The 16,987-nt window shown below is 34.5% G+C and overlaps 1 protein-coding gene across 1 annotated transcript in view; it reads right to left on the reverse strand.

The window, feature by feature from the left end:
* Nucleotides 1-1,021: 1,021 nt before the first annotated feature.
* LOC126885590 (gustatory receptor for sugar taste 64f-like) overlaps nt 1,022-16,987 on the reverse strand; it is a 52,122-nt gene continuing 36,156 nt past the window's right edge. The window contains exons 6-7 of the mRNA XM_050652188.1: nt 9,097-9,186; nt 1,022-1,190 (exon numbers count right to left, since the gene is read on the reverse strand). Coding sequence (XP_050508145.1) covers nt 1,086-1,190; nt 9,097-9,186 — 195 coding nt within the window. The 3' untranslated portion in view covers nt 1,022-1,085. The remainder of the gene's footprint in view (nt 1,191-9,096; nt 9,187-16,987) is intronic.

The raw sequence follows: 16,987 nt of genomic DNA on the forward strand, positions 1-16,987 counted from the left end.
CCCCTAACTACCCTCCTGATTAAAAATTGGTCTTTATCTGTCTGTAATTCCTTGTATATTTATATTGTCAATACACCAAGAAGTTTGACCTATTTAAAAGGGATAATGTTAGAAAAATTGAAGTTTAAAGGGAAAAAGATTTTTTGCAATTTAGTATTTTTTACCTTTTACTTCAAAATATCTCCGAAAATACTGGAGATACGAATAAAATGATAGACTACTAAATTGTAGCTTTTTTAATAACTAAAATTACATTGTACATTAATTTTCATTACAGTGAATCAGGGCCCCCGCGTGCGGGACATATTTTAGCGCCCTTTAAATCTACTATTTAAGTATAAAACTAATAAATATTTTTGAAAGATTTAAACGCAGAATGAAAGACTACATTATTACTGAGGCCGATAATCCCTGAAAGCTTCTTTAATGTTTATTTTAATAAGTAAGCGTCGGACTCCACTTGCGATTTGTAGTCGCGCGATTGTTTTGTCGCGAATATTGAACACATTGTTTCAAATACAAGTCAATCCATTTGCGACTAAATAATCGTGGATTGACTTGTATTTGAAACAATGTGTTCAATCTTCGTGACTACAAAATCGCAAGTGGAGTCCGGCGCTTACAGGGGTGAAAATAAAAGAGAAAATTTAGTGTGATTTTTAACCATTACCATTAACCATATTTAATCCAAATTCTGATAGTGTTTCTGATTCTGAAGTGTGATTGAGTTTTTCTGATAAGCCTTTTACATAATATGTTATTTTGTTCTCTTCGAATCCGTTCTTGTAAGTGTTTGAGGATGTTTTTAATACTTTGTTCCTCCACTTATTCTTCATGTAAAATTTTTGATTTGCAAGTGATAGTGAATGACGTTAATAAGTTTTTTCTTCCAAAAACGTTTTAGTGGTCAGTTACAAGATATTATCATAATCACCTTACCAGTATCCGTATCAGGTAGGTATACCTAATTTAATTGATCTCATACACAAAAAACGAATTACAAGGCTAATATAAAATAAAATCATGTAAAACAACTTTATTGTTATAGTATAGTATAAACTAAATTACTACAAATACTATTATATTTAGTAACATATATAAGAATCATTTGGGGGGTTCAGGTATCTCTCAAACGTTTCTTGATTAAACTGGATTAGGACGAGCTCATATGTAATAATTGAAGCAGCAATCTGAAAATGAATTATATTATGGTAGGGGAGCCCAAGCGGGGATTTTTGCAGTTACTTGAGCGCGTCAGATTATCATATGGGGAGAAACCTGGTACCCTGCATATGTACCTCTACCATATATTGGCTCTTAACACAGGGGAGTTCGTTAAGGGGGGCCCGAATAAAAAAATCTATCCCTAAAAAAACTCTAAATTGTCAGATTAAGATAAGGTAAGTTAAGTACATGCAAAAGAGTGTATATTTCAAAAATCTGACCATTTGACCCGGGCGTAAGGAAATGGGCGAGTCCCAAAGTTTCACAAGAAAAAAGCGAATATCTCGCGAAATGAATGACAGATCGAAAAACTAAAAAATACGTGCTCAATATTTTTTAAAAATCTATCGAATAATACCAAACACGACTTCCCACGGAGAGGGGGGGGGGTAAATTTAATATTTTAAATACGAATCCCGCGATATTTCGCGAAATGAACATCAGATCGGAAAACTGTAAAATACACTTATTTAATATTTTTAAAAAATCTATCGAATGGCACCAAAGACTACCCCCACGGAGGTGGGGTGGGGGGTTACTTTAAAATCTTAAATAGGAGCCTTCATTTTTTATTGGAGATTTGGATTCCTTACGAAAAAATAAATAACTTTTATTCGAAACATTTTTTCGAATTATGCATAGATGGCGTTATAATCGGAAAAGACGATTGTTGGAAATGGAAAATTAAATTAAAAAATGCCAAGCGCCCACTAAAATGGAAAATGTTACTTAACTTTTTTTGGTTTTAGGACCTACTCTTCACAACCCAATAGGTCTCCAAAGCGCTCGAGTGACTGCACATTTAGCATACTTTGCTCCCCTCCATATATTGTCATTCAAAAGTCAATAAAATTAAAAAAAGCTAAAATAATGTATTAGTTTATAGATTAAATCTGTAGTTGTGTATTGTGTTAGGTTCAAAATGTCAAAAATAAAAAGGGTATTCATTTATAGTATTTTCTGAGGACTCTACAGGTTACTCTAAAAATCGTGTCGTTTTCTGGACCAATATCAGTCCACTGACTCTTGAAGAAAAAGTTGTTAGAATTTTGAAATTTGGTATATGTGTACAATGAAAAACTCTATTAAATTTATAATTAGTCTCCAAGGCGCAGGCGTCAACGTAAACTTATCCTGGACATGTTCAGGATTTTATTCTTCGCGAACAATTTTCGGATTCGTAATGTAATGACGGGTTGCATACATTAAGGTTAGAGAAGGAAGCCTTTTCTTGTCCCTTTCTTATTTCGAAATTATTGTCAACAAAAAATGAAAATGCAACAAATTTGTATGGCAACAATAACAACGCAAAGAGAAAGAGAATAACAGCAACGGGCAAAAGCAATGGATTAACTTTCTATTCATTGCCTTTCTTAGAAGTTAGAAATTTGATTAGCGTCTTTTATTTCGACAATATCACACAATATAATTTGGTATTTCCACGCCAAAACCCGGCTTACATTTTTGTAGAGAGTAAAAGATTGTTGAGTTACTTGGAAATTGCAGCTTGTTATTTAGATATAAAAATTACCTTCAACTTCCAGGGGGTTGAACATAATCTGAAGGAAGGAATAATTTAGTAAAGCAATCATTTCCAATTTTGATATATTGAATTTGATAGGCTGTGGCATTTTGTTGTGGTTTATTACACCAGAAAAATATTGAAATATTATAACAAGACACAAGAAATAGTTTCAGAATAAGTTTGAAGTGTTGTTTATGTTTCATTATATTCAATAAGAGACTAATTTAACTCATAAATTAAACTGAAAAATAAACCACAAGATTATGTACTTAGGTACATATAAGCTCATCTAGATAGAAGAAATTAAGTAAAAACAGAGTACAATTTATTGTAATACAACCTAGAAAAGGTACCTACTTATTTATAAACATACTAAACCCAGATAGCAATATAAACTTGTTTCAAACTTGCAACAAGTTTGATACATCAAACATGAAAGCTTGCTGCAAGTTTGCCATGGCAATTTTGCAAGCTTGCAGCATGTTTAAATCAAACTTGCTAGTTGGAGTGTGACAAACTTGCATGAAGTTTGTTTTTTCAAACTTGATACAAACTTGCTTAAGGTTTGTTTTGACATACTAGTCACAATTTGAATAAAACAATGTGAATAAAAAATACAATACCATTTTATATAACTATTTATTCAGTAATCACTCAACTAAAATACAATCTATTGGCTAAAATTATTTATTGGAACTTGCATTAAACCCGCTAGCTTCAGATTCCGATGCTCAGTTTTGTCTCCGCTCTGAAACAAATAAAAGAAATTGTTATAAAAGTCTTGCTGTGTGAACAGAATTAATATTTGCTATTAAAAGAGATAAAAACATGTTAAAGTAACAATTTTACAATAAAACCTAAAACTTATTTATAAATAATATATTATAATATGTTTATTTTAGATAGTATGTATGTAACTACAGTTAGAAGCTACGAAAAATATAAAAAAACTTACCTCAATTTCACCAAAGCAAAAAGAATACCAATCTGTACCTAATCACCACAAGCAGGTGGGTCTATGAAAAACTGAAGTAAATAAGCTTCAGCTTAGTAATTAAAGTAATAGTCTCGGAGAATTGTACGGTAAATGTTGTAAAAAAATCAAATAAAAATATCAACATAGGACATACCTAACCACAAATTATCACCGCTTGGCAGGATGGCAGGTTACTTTTCCCGTGTTGCCAGCTGTCGAGTAAGCTTTTTCCCTCAACGTACCTTAAAAATTCCCACTTTTATGATAAAATTCCCTCCTATGCTCCCATTTGAAAAATCTGTGAAAATATGTTGAATTATTTTCAAATATTTTGATTTTTATAAATATTTTACAATTTTGACTGGAGCAAAGATTACCTTATAAGTTAACTTTTTCCCTTTTATGTTGAAAATTCTCGCAGAAAGGAAAATTTACCACGGGTGGCAACACTCTCGTTTTCGTAGGCGTGACATCAGTCAGGTTAACGAACGAAACCGAACCGACCGTAACGTGTATATGTAAAAGTCAACCAAATAGATGGCACGCGTGACGTGGCTTTGCAACTGTACGCTTGCAGCAAAGTTGTTACAAACTTGAACCATCATCTTTGTCATAACAATATTGCAGCAAACTTGACACAAACTTGCCTCGTCATATTTGACGCAGCAATTTAAAATCAAAGAAGAATCAAACTTGCCACAAGTTACATGTTATCTGGGAATGGAAAACATAGACAAAAACAACTAAAAAAGCTTTAATATAAAAAATATTAAAATTTGTTTGAAGTTTGAAGTATATTTAAATGATACAATACTTTACATAATTTCAAAACTTTAAAAACCAGAATCTGCATCTACAAGTTGTTCACCAAAACAATATTTTAGGTTAAGAATTGGAGGGAGTAAGAACAGAAAACAGAATGGTCAGAATTTCAAGTCAGGAAATTCTTCCCAAATATTTTGGCGCCTGTGCGAACTTAAAATCCGAAACAAAATCCTCGAACGTCGAGATCGTATCCCGGACACGTTCAGGATCTTTTTTCTGTACTATGCGAACACCGAATTAAAAATCCGGAGGGTGTTCAGAGGGAAAAATTCGACCTCCGCGAAAGCTCGATTTTGTAATACGCAGGCGTTCTCTCTCTGGGTAGGTTCAGGTTGTCCAGCGCGAATAGAGCTAATGAGAGGTCCCGCTCCCGGTCCCAGGTCTAAACATTTATCTGAAGGGCACGCCAGGCTTCCTCAACACGACTCTAGCTTATCGGCAGAGTCTAGGGATGGCGGTTTTTGACAAAACACCGGTTTTCGGTTATACCGGTTTTTTTGCTTACGGTTTAACCTGGCGGTTATAACCGGCCAAAAAAAACCGGTTTTTGGAAAAACCGGTTTTCGGTTTTTCTAATCCAATAGGTTACAAAGTTACATTTACAATACACTTTAGTTTGCGATACTCCATTCGACTCGATATCAATATGATCAAAATTAGTATTATACTATCGAAAAAACATGTATTACTTTTAACACGTTTGTATATTTGTAGAATAGGTACATTTTAACTCATTTAATACTTCCTGTATGAGTGTATCGTTTTGAAAACGTGGCGAAATTCTTGGAGATTCGTATTCGTAATCAGTAATTCGATATTCATAGTCAGAGCATTATTTTTGGTAATCAGAAAAAGTCATTCACCCACTTTCAATGTCAAGAGTTAAGTGTGGAAAATAGATGATGTTTGCGTCTAATTTAACCAGATCACTTCTTATGTAAATATTATGATTACAAATACCTTTTCAAGGAAATATAATAAAACTTAATAATTGTTTCTGGCTGATGTGAGAGTTCACTTTCAGTTTGCTTCTGTATTTTATAAAATAAAATAAAATTTGAATTATGGTTTTGTTTGGAATAATTACTTGAGAATAATAATCATGATTGGGATCCAAAATAATACCTAACCTAATCCTAATCACCGTAAAACCTAATAACCGGTTTTTACTTTAAAAATAAAAAACCGGTTATTACCGGGACAAAAATATAACCGGTAAAACCGGTTATTGCGAAGTAAAAAAACCGGTTTTAGGTTTAAACCGGTAGGTTTTTCCCATCCCTAGCAGAGTCTACGAGAAGTGTACGGTAAATTGAAGCTGTAATTACAAAAAAAGAAGTATGTCTTTGTACTCACTTTATAACGCTCAAAAGATGACGGGCTCTGGATTTCAATGCATATTTTTTTTATAATTCTCGGATCAAAGTTACGCCTGAAGTTAGTTGGAGAAACATGGGCGAACCAAATCTGAAACTTCTCGTGGAGAAACTTTCTCGTAAAATCCTTAATCTCTGTATTTACCGTTTATAAGGCAAGGAGACGACGAATAAAGAAGACGAAAGAGACTCTACAATATGCAGTCACATTCCGTCTATTCGTCTAGGAAAAATTCCAACAAATTCCTAGACAAATAGACGGAATGTGACTGCATATTGTAGAGTATATTTCGTCTTCTTTATTCATCGTCTCCTTGCCGCATAAATTGTAAAAACTTCTGTGCCTGACTTATTTTCTTGCCACTGCTTATATAGTTTTCTCTTCTTCGAAGTTTTTTCGATATCGTAATATCTATATATATAAAATTCTAATTCGCAGGCTTTGTTACCGTACTCCTCCGAAACCGCTTGACCGATTTTCATGAAATTTGGCAGGTGGACTCGACCGGACAGGGAGTAGGTTGTTATCTATATTTCATAGCCGTACGTTATAAGGGGGCTTTGCCCCCCCCTAAAATTTTTTTTATTTTTCGACAAACCGATTTTTCTTAATTGTATATGATTCACAAGCAAAAGATACATATAATCCTAAATTTTCACTTTTCTATCTTTAACCGTTATTTTTTTAAAAAAATTTCGTGGTTTAACATCTATATATATAAAATTCTAATTCGCAGGCTTTGTTACCGTACTCCTCCGAAACCGCTTGACCGATTTTCATGAAATTTGGCAGGTGGACTCCTTGCTTAACTGCGAAAAAAACGGCGCATACATCGTCTCTCTAGCTCAATTAGTTTCCGAGATAGCAAAACGAGGCCGTAGGACAACACGAGAGCACTAGAAACAACACTAAGCACACGAAACGAATGAGCGAAAATTGTACTAAAATCCGTGAAAATATAAAGTTTTTAACTTTACGATTACTATTTTTAATGTACAAAAAATATTTTAAAACTTTGCCGAAGGACCAGATCTCTGGTGTAAGAATCAAATTTTGGCGGAGGCGCAAATCTGGTATAATCAAAATTTTGGCGGACGCTTTTGGTGGAGGTTTGTAGTTGCCAAATTTAGTCGCGTGTTGGCTGCTGTACGATACGATATCTGAAATTTATGACGATTTGTCTTTTGTAATAAATGCAAGTTTATTTTATCTTATATTAAAGAAAAAAAGAAACACAGATATTATATACATCCCATCATAAAAGAACGAAATTATAAGGAATTTTGTTACACATTATATAACGAAATTAATATAATAAAGGCCCAGAAAAGTTTTTTAATTTTACAAGAATGTCTAAAAAATATTTTCAGGAGTTATTAGTAAGTATAAAAGAGCCGTTTTCAAGAAATAACACCATTATGAGGGAAAGCATATCACCTAAGAAAAACTATTTATAACGCTAAGAGGCTGTCCATTCAATGGTACGCCACTGAGCAAATACATGTGTTAAATTGATGCCCCTCTATTATACCCAATTTATTGGGAAATAGTGATGTTTCACAAATTATTATTAACAAAAAATTATTCAAATTAAAGGCACAGTACTTATCGAGAAAGACGAAAACCAGAATATACAAAACCGTAATAAGAGCAACAGTCACCTGCCGGATGTGAGACATGGGTGCTAAATAAAACAGAAGGAGAAATGATAAAGAGTTGAGAACGGAACGTACTGAGAGCTATTTTCAGGGAAAATATTACAGATACGGAAGACGGCTGGCATAGAAGCAGCAATCAAGAATTAAGGATGCATTACAAGGAACCAAGTATAACAAGATAAACAAAGTCATAAAGAATCAGATGGGCAGGTCATTTTGAGGGGATGGATAAGGAAATAATGCCAAAGATGGTACTGCTAAGAAGACCAGTTGGGACTAGGGACGAGGTAGACTAGGACTGCAAAAAAGTTTCAGGAATATAATAGTATCGATGAAAATTATACACTGGAAAGGAAAGGCGAAAAATAGGATATAGTGGAGAACTAGAGAACTGGAAAACTATTTTACATACCTAGACATCAAATAAAATTATATATAAGTTATTAGTATAAACTGTATTGTGTAAAATTTGAAAAAAAATTATTTTTAGTAGATTACTTTTTTCCAGATAGAAATATTGTACCTAATTAAGTTGCTCTTTAAGCTATAAGATAAAAAATTAAAAATAAAATGAGTCCCATATAAAAATAATTTGATATGGGAGTAAAAAATTCAAGGCAAAATATAGTTCAAGTCTGTAATTTCCATCATTAAACAAGCTTTGGTAACACTCACAACAAAATTCGCTAGAAAACAGCTCAAACGTCTGTGTTATACCACGATACACGCATTTATGATATGCCGTCGAAGTCGTAAAACCGATTGGCGACATTAAGGCGAGATATGGTTTCTAGGATGGGTCGCGGTAACGCCGCTGCAACGAAAATTTTAAGAGCGCCTGGTGTGTGTCACTGCATCAAAGTATAGTAAGGGATGCGTCGCTTTCGACATTTTAGCGGGAGTTCAGTCGACGTACGCCGTTCCGTCTGTGTTAGCGCATACTCCCTACTGAATTCCGAACATAATGGTACTATTTTTTTTTGTCTCTAGCGCCGTCCGTTTCCGAAATAGCGAACCGTAAGCAGTAGAAAAATTCTGAGCACAGAAGAAGAACGAGCGGGAAATTTTATAAAAGAAAAGTGCAACAGTTTAACTTTTGAACTCAAATTGAACAAAATATGAATTTCAAATAATTTGTCCTATTAAATGTACCTTTTCGTCTAATTTTTTTCTAATTTCCGAATATCATATAATTGTCCTATTAAATGTACCTTTTTTTATATACCTACAAATTTTGCATTATTGTGAATAAATATTTAGACATAATTTTATTTTTAATTCGAGGAATTTGTATTTCAATCAATTTTTATGTCGAGCAATTCATTTTCGAGCAGTTGATTTTGAGTAAAATTATGACACATTATCTAATTCTGACACACTATCTAAGGTGCAACGAAGTTCACCGGGTCATCTAGTAATATTATATTTTTAAATGATTTAACCAAATATTAACTTAGTTTAAGGAATTTGTAAAAATCAGTGATTTTACAAGCAATTACAAAAAGGCTTACACTAAGAACTAATCCTTTTGTGATAAAAAATAAATTACGGCCTGACAGTGATGGACTGTTGGTGTAGATCTGATTGATGAACATGGCGACCTGAAAAGAAACTGCGTCTTACAATCCAGAGCATCTTGATATTCTATTTTATTTACAAACAGAAAACTATTTAATTTCATTAATTATTTAATTAATTCAGTGAAATTGCACTTGCTTATTTGTACATATTTATTAATTATGTAAGCAAAAAACCTAATAGGTCTGATAGATTGATATCTTTATGAACTTTCGGTACTTCATAAAATCTGTCTCATATCATATAATTTAACTTCAAACGCTATTTCTTGAACTTTTTTATTTAGTTTAAAATAAAATTCAAGCGATTTAGGGCTGGTTGTTCGAACGCTAATCAAAAATGGAATCAACCGATCATTATCAAATATTTAATTACTGTCACGAACTGTCAATGTCAACTTTGTTTGGGTTAGTGAAAACATAATTGATTACAATTATGAGATTTATTAATCAATTATGTTAATAATTGTTATGTTAATTAATAATAAATTAATCAATCAATTATGTTAATTATCATAATCATAATTAACATAATTGATTACAATCAACTGATTGACGTACAAATGAGGGGTGTTGTTATTTGATGGTTGTTAAGGGGACCTAATTATAATCAACTTCTTTATTTGCGTTCGAACAACCGGCCCTAAATCTTTAAAAAATAAATTTTTATCATTGTAAAACAATGAGAAAGAAGTTTTAGATTTAAAAATCCAAAAGTTTTAACGTTGTAACCAAATTTCGGGTGAGAACATGAATTCGTGCCTTACAAAATTGTGAAGGCAAACGAACGATGAATAAAGCAGTCTAGAGTCTAGGGGAATCTTAAGATTTCATTCCACGACCCTTAAATTCATCTAGGCAAATTTCCATCGAATCTTGGTTCCTTTTTCTCAGATCAGATAGGAGTAAAACTAAAGGAAAATGAAAGATAGTTAATATTTAATTCCGTCTCAGAGGCAACCACCATACTCTGCGTACGTTTCACCTTTTTGGGGTCTTCAGAGAGGCCTGTGGTCTGTTCTGAATCGTAACGAAAACCAACTGTCTTACCAAACAATATTCTATGAAATAATTCGATGTTATGGCGTTATAGCGACATCTACTGTGACGGGTATTTCTTTTAGAAAAGACCTAGGAAAACACAGGTTCAAATAAAATAAATATATTAAGGATATTTATATACAGTTCAAAATTAAAAATAAAATATAATTCTATATTCGCCCCGTTCCGGAGAAAGCTCCCTAAGCGGACGTCTGCAAAAGAAAAATGAAATTGTATTTATAACTATCATCAAAAACATAATAACAATATAAGAATAATACGATACACATCTCAGTATATACAACAGCAATCGCGCTACAAGGAATCAATCTATCTACATAATTACACATTCAGACCCGTAGCTCATCACACTTCAATCCAGTGTGATTATAATTATCGCTCACTGCGGTTACAATTCCGGCGGAACGCCTCTTCACTACAGAGGGTGTCCACCTCGGTTGAATTACAATTCATTCCATTGCATGTCTGCCGTTTGATTTCTTCCAAATTCAGTACACCGCGAGGAACTGATTTCATGATTCTCCTTTCTCGTCTTAAATACACTCTCGGTAGCCATCACTCCAGATCCTCTGCTGTTGATGTCGATCTTGATCTGCAGGAATCATATCATTAGACTATTTAAAATAATAAGAAGTTTTACATCTAAAACTTCTATGGAACCAATTTTCTGGTGTGAACCTGGATTCCTGGAAGGCAAACGAACGATGAATCGAATTTTCGGATCTAAAACTTTTCATTGATTTATATGTCACTACAGTGCCTCATAGCGAATTATTTTATATAATTTTTCTTACTCAGACGGTTGTTTTCGTTACGATTCAGACCAGACCACAGGCCTCTCTGAAGATCCCAGTAGGGTGAAACGTACGTAGAGAATGGTGGTTGCCTCTGAAACGAAACGAAATATTAACTGTCTTTCATTTTCTTTTAGTTCCTTTTACTCCTATCTGAGTACAAGGAACCAAGATTCGATGGAGTTTTACATATATTCTGTTGGGGTGTATAAGACGGGTGTAAAATAAGTGTACCGACGAACAGTAATATATTTATTTATTTAGAGTGAACAAGCGGTGTGTTTGCTTATATCTCGAAAGAGGGTTGATTGTGCGAGCCGAGGGTTTGTCTGCATAGTTTGCATGCTGTGTAGAGACTGCCCTGCCAGACCACCAACTTTATGTCAACTAGTTTTGCGGTTTTGCTATAATGGCCAGATGGCCCATAAATTACTGCCTCTGCCTTTTAAGAGATGAGAAGCTTTTTTGTATTTTAAGAAGTTGACATAAAGAGTGTGGCGATCTGGGGCATCGTAACCTATTGGTATTTCCTTGAAAGAAACATTAATCTTACACAATCTGTTTAAGGGATAACCTTTCGTTTCTCGAAATCAACGGCATATGGTTTGTATATCACATGTGGATTTTAACCCAGGAAGATCACACCTAATTTTTTTTTAAATAAACCGCACACATGGGTGTCAGATACCCAATGATTTTTTGTGAAGAAATAAAAAAAAGTAAATATTTTATGATTTCCAAAGACTCTCTAATCACTATTGAATACATAAGAATAATTAAATCAATAATAGTATTTTCTCTCTCTTAATTGTAGTAACACAGAAAAAATATTAAAAATACCTAAAAATAATTAAAAAACATTTTCTAAAAAACCGGAAACATAATTCAAAATATTTTAATTTAATTTAACAACAAAATGGTCTTTCTAACTAAAATATAACACCTTTTGATTATAGAACTCATATTCATTCTTAGCCAGGTATTTCAGTTTCACTCATTTTAGTAACTACATTCATAAGACAGTGTGGCTCTATGCTCCATGCATTATGCTTTATAGCAAGCCGAGCGTGCACGGCTGCTTTGCTTATCCATCTTTGCCTTTGCAGAAATAACACCTATTAGTTTGTTTTGCTAAATTTGGGGGATGTTGTGTTGTTAGGTCATTAACTTGAACGCACACTTGACACTTGATCGCAAACCTCACACATGGGTGCTACATACCCTAGCCTGTATTCAATAAATTCTCGTGATTGGAAATATTGCTCAAATGAGACCGCAACTACACACTTGTCCTTGGCAGACTAGAGAATGAATTTACATAAAGCAGCATTACCATTGAAATGCAGCTGCGCAAGATACATGCAGTTAAGTGTCGCACGCAATGGGTATCTCACACCCAAGTGTGACCTTCCAGGGTTAAATGACCAATGCCGTTTCATTTTGAGAAAAGTTATCAAAAATTAAGAAAATAAAATTAGCAAAAATAGTAATTAAATCGTACCGCTATACCTACATAAATTGACGGGTTGTGGAATACAATCTTAGATTCTCCGTAGCCTTCTTTATTGATCGTTCGTTTACCTTGCAAATTTTAGAAGGTACGAATTCAAGTTGTTACTACCAAAAACTTGGTTCCAACGGTAGAAGTTTTAGATTTTCAAATCTAAAACTTCTCATTTTTTTAATAGATGTCGCTATAGTGTTTAGCAGCGAATTATTTCATAATAATTTTGTTTAATAAGACGTTTGGCGTTCGTTAAGATTCAGAGCAATGGAAGAATCAGAAGAATGGAAAACAGCTTTCATAACATCGATATATAAAAAAGGTAACAAATTAGACTGCAATAACTAACGGGGGCTATCAGTAACGAGTACGGTAAGTAGGATCTATGATAGAATAATCAGAGATATGATCGAAGACGAATACAAAAACCAAGAGGAAGAGGAGCAGAGCGGGTTTCGAGCTGATAGATCTTGAACAGACAACGTGTTCTTCTTGAAACAAATTATAGAGAAGAAACTAGCACGGAATATATCAACACACCTTACATTCATAGATTTAGAAAAAGCATATGATAACATACCTATCTCGAAACTATGGCAGGTACTCCAGGAAACTTCAATCAATCATACACTCATAAAGGCTGTTCAGAATATATACAAAAACTTGGAAGCCCAGATAAAATTAGGCAACAGAATATCGGAACCATTCAGAGTCAATAAAGGCCTACGACAGGGGTGCTGCATATCACCGACACTTTTTAAAATCTACATTGGTAAAGCTCTCCACCAGTGGAAATCGAAATGCAAAGGAATGGGCATACAGGTGGACGATGATACTTGTTTGTATTCCCTTCAATTTGCCGATGATCAAGTAATATGTGCAAATGACAAAGAGGATCTCGAGTACATGACGCGAAAATTGAATGAGGAATTTGAAAAATGGGGTTTGATAATGAACATGGAAAAGACGGTGTACCTCTGCGTAGGAGAGGAAACTACTGACCTGCAACTGGAAAACAATAAAACAATAAAAGGATGTAAATGTAAACGACTGTAAATACCTGGGATTAAATTTTAACAAAGAAGGAACGGGGGATGCAGAGGTAAACAGAAGAATAAATAAAGCTAGAAAATTAATTAAATCTCTGAATGGAATATTATGGAGTACTGAAATAGGAAAACAAAGAAAATTGAGAATATATGACAAAATGATAAAAAGCACACTGCTGTACGGATCTGAAACTTGGCGTCTGAAAGAACATCAAATAAGGAAAATAGAAGCCACAAAATGGATGCACTAAGAAGAGCAGCTAGAAAAACGAAACTTGATAGGGTTCGAAACAACACAATTAAGGAAGAAATGGGACTAAAAGAAACTGTGACCGACTGCATAGATATAAAACAGCTTATATGGTATGGGCATGTTCAAAGAATGCCAGAAGAAAGACTACCAAAGAAAGTAGCAAAATGAATACCACCGCGGAACACAAGAAACGCGGAAGATCAAAGAAATCGTGGATGGAAGAAGTTCGAAGATCAATGAGCCAACGAGGATTGACAGAGGACGCGATGGCAATTGGGCATCGGACAACGTCGCAGGACGTTCTGACCCGAATCTATATATAATTCAGAGACTACACGACCACAGGCCTCTCTGAAGATCCCAAAAAGATGAAACATACGTAGAGAATGGTGGTTGTTTCTGAGACGGAATGACATATTAACTGTCTTTCATTTTCATTTTATCATTGTATAATAAATTAGATATTGCAAAAGATCTGTAAAATACTGATAATATCGCTACAATACAAATAAATCTTTCTTTATCTTATCAAATGACTATTAAATATAAAAAATCACCTGAATAAAAATCCAACGGCTCATCGCTCAAAAATTGAATAGATGATTGAGGAATGATGTCGTTGTGATAAAAAAAATCCAGTAGATAAAATATATAGTGTCTTTATCAAGAAAAACATAAAATCCGAAGAGAAAAACCAACTGAGATTTATATAATCTCGACAGATATAAAACAAAAGTAAGCAACTGCAATATTTTAGAAGTGATCTAAATAGCCCTTTTTCCTTTTTATTTGATATTTCGCAAGACGCCTTCGAGTGTAGCTAAGAGCCTTTTGAAAATGTTTATGTGTGTTGGAGAGAGTAAAGTAACGATTATGAATTTAAATTGTGTAGAAATGTTTTTAGGAATTATTACTTTTTATGAATGAGCCCATTTTTTCTCAACTGTTCTCTTTCTCTTTTTTCTTTGTTTAATATGTAAGTGGATACTTTGAATTTCTGAAGCAAATAGTAGCACAACATTGGCAGCTCTTTTCTTTTTTATTATTTTTGTGCATTATTATTATCCAGATTTAGCCATACGGCTCACACTCCCTCTAAGGGGAAAATTGACTCATCCCAGATACCTACGGTATCAAAAGGATTGAGCTCTGGTGGGACTCTTTCCATGTTATCGAGCCCTAGGTGACTTGGTATGCAGGTGTATCTCCCAAAAATTTTCGTACACATCTGGCCGTTGCGAGTAGTACTGCTTTCTGCATTGTCTTATAAAGATGTTCATTAAGACCCAGCTTTTTTAAGCTTTCGAGGAGGGTCTTCGGAATGACTCCAGTAGTAGACATAATAATCGGTATCGTCTGGGTACTTTGCATTCTCCATTGCCTTCGTATTTGAATTTCCAGATCTCTGTACTTGGCGATCTTTTCAGTAAATTTACTACGTAGATTATTGTTGTTAGGTATCGCCACATCAATTAGTGTTGTTTGTTTTGTTAATTTATTAACTAGTACGAGATCTGGTCTATTATGTGCCACTGTTTGGTCTGTGAGCACAGTGCGGTCCCAGTATAGCTTGTAGTTGCCATCCTCAAGCATACTCTCAGGGACGTATTGATAATACGGGAGATGGTCCGTTTGGAGAAGTCCCAGCTTGATAGCTATCTCCTGATGAAGGATTTTTCCCACTGCGTCATGTCGTTCCTTGTATTCAGTTGCAGCAAATGCCTGGCAGCCCCCTGTAATATGTTGGATGGTTTCTTGGGCTTGACATCCATATCGGCATCTGTCGTTTTGAACCTGAGGGTCTTTGACGATATATTTCAGGTAATTTCTGGTTGGTATAACCTGATCCTGAATGGCCAGTAATGAACCCTCCGTTTCAGGGAACATCTTTCCTGATGTCAACCAATAGTTCGACGCTGTATTGTCGACATAGTCTTGGCTGACCTCATTGGGATGTCGCCCGTGCAGAGGTTTACCCATCCAGGTGCGCATTTTTTCGTCTTTAGTGAGGTGGTTTATGCGCATTTCTAGTTCCCTCAGTTTGATCGGTGTTGTGTCATCTACTGCGCAAATAGCGCGATGTAGAGTAGATGTCTCAGCTTGCAACTGAAAATAATTTCTTAAATTAGCAATTTGTTTATCTAATTGCTCAGCTATATCCATAAGTCCTCTTCCTCCTAGATTCCGTGGTAATGTTGTTCTTTCTACTGCACTTTTAGGATGGTGTTTTTGTGCCTTTGTGAGGTGTGTTCTTACTTTTCGCTGAAGATCCTCTATGTCCGTTTTTGTCCACTTAACAATGCCAAACGAATAGCTAAGCGCAGGTGTTTAGTGCCTTAAACAAATTTCTACTGTTAAGGTGTGAGCGAAGCAGCTGTTTTACCCTTCGCATAAACTCTGTAGTTATCTCTGTTTTCATTTGTTTATGGTCAATTTTCCGCGCTTGCTTTACTCTAAGATATTTATACATATCGTTTTCACCCATGGCCTCGATGTTCTGGCCATTTTGCATATCGAATCCTCCGGGCTGTACTTTTCCTCTGACTATATTTAAAATACGGCACTTGTCTAGTCCGAAGTGCATACTAATATCATTAGAAAAAGTTTCTACAGTTTTTAGCATCTCATCTAGTTGGTTTCGAGTGGAAGCCATTAATTTCAAATCATCCATGTACAATAAATGATTAAGCTTCGCCACTACATTGTTGTTATTTTTGATGCTAAAACCTGCGTCTGTGGAGTTCAATAGCTGAGATAGTGGGTTCATAGCTAGACAGAACCACAGAGGACTCAACGAATCTCCTTGAAACAGGCCCCGGCTGATTGCGATATTTTCAGTTTCGATGTTAATTTCACCAGGTATTTGAAGGTGAATTCTAGTTTTCCACTCTGTCATCGACTCTATATATTCTCAATATATCTATAAGCCATTCATGCGGCACTGAATCAAAGGCCTTCTTGTAATCAATGAAGGCAGTAAAAAGATTCCTCTTTTTGGAATATGCCTGGTTAGAAATGACCGAGTCGATGATGAGTTGTTCTTTGCAACCCATGGAACCCTTAGCGCATCCTTTCTGTTGAGGCTCTATGATATTGTTCAGAGCACAGTGTTGATAGATACGTCGGGCTACACAGGATGTGACCAATTTATACAAAGTTGGAA

Source organism: Diabrotica virgifera, chromosome 5 (genome assembly GCF_917563875.1).
Source record: "Diabrotica virgifera virgifera chromosome 5, PGI_DIABVI_V3a".
Lineage (NCBI taxonomy): Eukaryota > Metazoa > Arthropoda > Insecta > Coleoptera > Chrysomelidae > Diabrotica > Diabrotica virgifera.